Here is a 4,475-nt window from a genome sequence, read left to right on the forward strand (position 1 = left end):
AAAGAAAGAAAGAAAGAAAGAAAGAAAGAAAGACAGACAGACAGACAGACAGACAGAGAGACAGACAGGGCTGTCCAAATAGCTCAGCAGATTAAAGCGCCTACAAGCAGACATAGGGGCTGTGAGTTTGGTCCCTGGGCTTGCTGTGTCAGCCCCGCCCTGGGGCGCACTGAGATAACAATTGAGATTAGGGCATGGCCTGTAATCCCAGCTCTTGGGAGGCTGTAAACAGGCGGATCACAACCAGTCCGATCTAGTAGTGTGACCCTGAACACCCTGTAGACCTTTACCTAAAATACTACCAAAAAAGAAGAAAGAAGAAAAAGAAAAAGACATCCCAAACTCAAGGCAGGAGACCCTCCTCACTCAGCACGTAGAGGGGGGCAGCAGTTCCCATTCTGGTGGTATAGGAGAGGGTTAGGTGGGTTATTCCTGAGCAGCTGATTGGGGGGGGGGGAGTGTGAGCTCCGTAAGGCAAGCTCTTCTAATATTTCCTGTCCCCAGTGTATGGAGCATAGGTGTAAGCACATTGTACCCAACGAAGACATGTTGAGCAGACTGCAGTTGTCACAATAGCACGGAAGTAGCAAAGTATACATTTTGTGAGAGACAGAAAGGCTGAATGTGTAGATGAATTAGGATTCAAAATAGCTGCACTTTATTTTATTTATTTATTTATTTTTGGTGGAACCGGGGATTGAACTTAGGCCTTTGCGCTTGCCAGGGAAGCACTTACTCCACTGAGCCATCTCCGCAGCCCTGCACTTTATTTCTGTTACCGAATTTAAGACACACTGATTGCAGTCACACCATTCTGATCCCAGGACCTGGCTGAAGCAGGGTAGTCTGCTCTGCAGGGCGCTGGCTGCTCCTCAGCCACCCTCTGTGTGTCCTGCCATAGAGTTCACCTCTCTTTGATTCTCATTCATGTTCTCTCTCTCTCTCTCTCTCTCTCTCTCTCTCTCTCTCTCTCTCTCTCGTACAGGGTCTCACTACACAGATGGGATGCGTAGTGATCCTTCCTGTTTTTCAGCCTCCCAAGTGCAGGGATTACAGGCAAGAGCCATCTCAGTCTTTGTCTCAGCATGCCCTGGAGGCAGGGCTGGCATGGCAGGCTGGGGATTGAACCCCTGGCCCTTGCATCTGCCTAAGCAAGTGCTTTAATCTTCTCAGCTATCTGGCCAGCCCTTCGATTCTCTTTTAAGTGCATGAAAAACTGCCTCTTTAAACCGTGTTCTTTCTTTTTTCTATCTATATTCATTATTGGAGGAGAATTTTCTTCTCTCTGCTGCATCTCCCAAAATGCTGACTTTTCTTTTAAAATTTGTCTCTTCACCTGGTAAATAAATAATAGTACTGATCATATCATTTCTGCATCAAGTGTTACAGTTTCTTATTATTATGTGTTTGCAATACAGTGTGTAGAATGGTTACATTCCTTATGGACAGCTGGTATGTGGGTAATACATCTTAAGGGTTTTTTTCATCTCCTTCCCAGATTTAAAAAGCCTTTAAAGTGACTAAATGAGTCCACCCTCTCTTGGTACTGGGGATTGAACCTAGGCCTTTCCATTGAACTATGTCTCCAGCCCTTTTTAATTAATTAATTAATTGGAGACACTCTGCCTGTGTTGCTCCGTCGCCTAGGCTGTGCCTAAACTTGTGATCCTCAGGCTCAGCCCATTTAAAAAATCAGCAAATACTTTTATATGTTTAAGCTTTTACTGAAACACCAACATTAAGAATACATGAGCTTTTTATTTAGTTCTATTTTAAGAAACACATTAGCACTGACATTACTGATTTTCATTGGAAACTTCAGCTATGCCTGAAGAGGCCTCTAGGAGCCAATGTCCGACCCAATTGCAGCTTGTCGTTTTGTGGGGAAATGAGTGTTATTTCTGGATTTAGAATAAACCTATTGTGGACACAACCAGTGTGTTATGTGTTCTGGGATCTCCCAGTCTAATGTGCTTAGGGTGACTTGTAGCTTCTTTATCAAATTCCTACGTAGGAATAGAAGAGTTTCTTATCTTCATTCACATGACACATGAACTGTGGTGTGTTTGTGCCACAGGAAAGGCATTTGACATCACCTACGTGCGCCTGAAGTTCCACACCAGCCGCCCGGAGAGCTTCGCCATCTACAAGCGCACCCGCGAGGATGGGCCCTGGATACCTTACCAGTACTACAGCGGCTCCTGCGAGAACACCTACTCCAAGGCCAACCGCGGCTTCATCAGGACTGGAGAGGAGGAGCAGCAGGCCTTGTGCACTGATGAGTTCAGCGACATCTCTCCCCTCACTGGGGGCAATGTGGCTTTCTCAACCCTGGAAGGCAGGCCCAGCGCCTACAACTTTGACTACAGCCCTGTGCTGCAGGTAGGCAGCCCTCCCAGGTGGCACGGGGCCAGTCAGTTCTAACACATCCCAGATTCGGGAAGCCTGTGGCACTCAGCATGGGTCCTGCTCCTGGGGTGAGCAGGTGGAATGGATCCTGGGATGCACCTGCGTGCCAAGAGGCAAATGTATCCTGGGATATAAACTGCGCAATCCCGTGAATTTTGTGCAAAACTAACTTTTTTTTTTTTTTTTTTGGAACCTGGGATTGAACTCAGGCCCTTGCGCTTGCCAGGGAAGTGCTTATTCTACTGAGCCATCTCCCCGGCCCCTGCAAAACTAATCTTAATGTCTGTATGTGAGAGGGAAACACCTTGCTTCTGACCTTTTACTTTTTTCTTTCTTTCTTTTTTTCTTTTCTTTTTTTTTTTTTTTTTTCTATATTGGTGGCTGAACACAAGTTTTCTCACTGAGCTACATCCCTACCCCCTTTTTTTTTGAGACAGAATGTCACCAAGTCTCTGAGTTGCTTATGGCCTCGGCTCAGATTTGCAATCCTGCTTCAGCTTTCCAGACTGCTTGGATTATAGGCCTGGCACTTTGTACCTTTTTGATTTGATAAAATAAAAAAAGTTTTTCTTTCTTTTTCTTTTTTTTTAGTTAGAAGGCGTACTTGAAAACGAGGTATTCAGGAATGCTGCCTTCTAGCTGGGCACATGGTGGCTCATGTCTGTGGTCTCAGCTCTTAGAAGACTAAGGCAGGAGGATTGCCATGACCAGCTTGGGCTCCGTAGTGAGTTTAAGATCAGCTTGAACTGTGTAACGAGACCTGGTCTCAAAAAAGAGAAAGAAAGAGTGCTGCCTTCTTTCACTATTGTGCAAGGAACCTCTGATGGGGTTTTTCTGGCACTGCTGCCACACCCCGGGAGACTTTTTCATCAAAAAGGAAAGGCGTTGGTGACAGATGTCAGTTGGATGCCTGTGGTATCAGCACTGTGCTGGGGCATTGGGATAGAAGCTTTCTCTACTTAACTGTAGAACTAAAAGCTGCTTTTAAAGTCACTTTTTGTATGTAATATGCACACACTCTTACGTGCAGTCACTGGTATTACTTATTGTTCATTTTCTTTGGTTTTAGCTGTGTAATAGTAGGAACCGGTGAGACCCACGCTGTTCTCAGCACATTAACCCAGAACAAGCCAGACACTGCTGTTACCTGGCTGAATTAATGTCTGAGTGAGGGGCAACCGGTATTCATTGACTGAGGAAAAAATACTAAAAACAGGCTTGCAAACGCTGTGTGCATGTTATGGAAAGTTACAATTTCTTTTTTTGGATGTATGTATTTTAGGACAGAGTTTACAGGGCCTATAGGGTCTCAGTATAGAGATCAGACTCAGTGATTTTTCTGTTTATAGCTACCCAAGAGCTGGGATTACAGGCGCTCCCCACCACGCCCAGTCTCAATCTCTGTTTTAGCATGCCCCAGGGTTGGGGCCAGCACGGCACACTGGGGATCAAACCCGTGGTCCCTGCGTCTGCCTAAGCAGGCGCTTTAATCAGCTGAGCTATTTGGCCGCTCGAAAAGTTATGATTTCTAAATAGGAAATATTCCTGTCTTTCTGGACTTTCTGCTCCTGCTTTCCTATTCTGTTTCTCTGGAACTTCCTGTTTTCAGATTTGGTTGTGTGACTTTGGACAGCAAAAAAATGATAGTATCCTGTATTTCTCTGTGGGTACAGTTCTTCTCTTTGACTGCTGGGAGTGTTTTCCAAGGGCTGGGGAGAATGCTCAGTGCTCTAAGCACCTGCCTGGCAAGCAGAAGAACCCAGATTTGAAGGATTTTTTTTTTTTTTTTTTTGACTGGCTCAGGCTGCCTTCAGGCAGATCTGGTATGGTATGTGGAGCCGGGGGATCGAACCACGGTCCACTGTGCCTGACTGGGTTTGCCCATTTAGGCACTTAAACAACTGAGCTAACCGGCAAGCCCCAAGAACCCAAGTTTGATTCCTGGTACCACATGCTGCACTGGCCCCACCACCAGGTGCACTGAGCTGGCCACGGAGACCAGGTGTAGTGGCACATGGCTATAATCCCAGCACTGGGGAGGCTGAAAACAGGAAGATCACTGTGAG

General features: G+C 46.0%; 1 protein-coding gene across 1 annotated transcript in view; it reads left to right on the forward strand.

Moving 5' to 3' along the window:
• The window catches only part of Lamc1 (laminin subunit gamma 1), a gene marked incomplete at its 5' end in the record, with an annotated part of 127,302 nt that overhangs the window by 80,256 nt on the left and 42,571 nt on the right, over positions 1-4,475 (forward strand). Inside the window, one exon of the mRNA XM_012512767.2 lies at positions 2,078-2,382. Within this exon, the coding sequence (XP_012368221.2) occupies positions 2,078-2,382 (305 nt within the window). The remainder of the gene's footprint in view (positions 1-2,077; positions 2,383-4,475) is intronic.

The sequence above is a fragment of the Octodon degus genome, unplaced genomic scaffold, assembly GCF_000260255.1.
Source record: "Octodon degus isolate 3935 unplaced genomic scaffold, OctDeg1.0 scaffold00273, whole genome shotgun sequence".
NCBI classification, from domain to species: Eukaryota; Metazoa; Chordata; class Mammalia; order Rodentia; family Octodontidae; genus Octodon; species Octodon degus.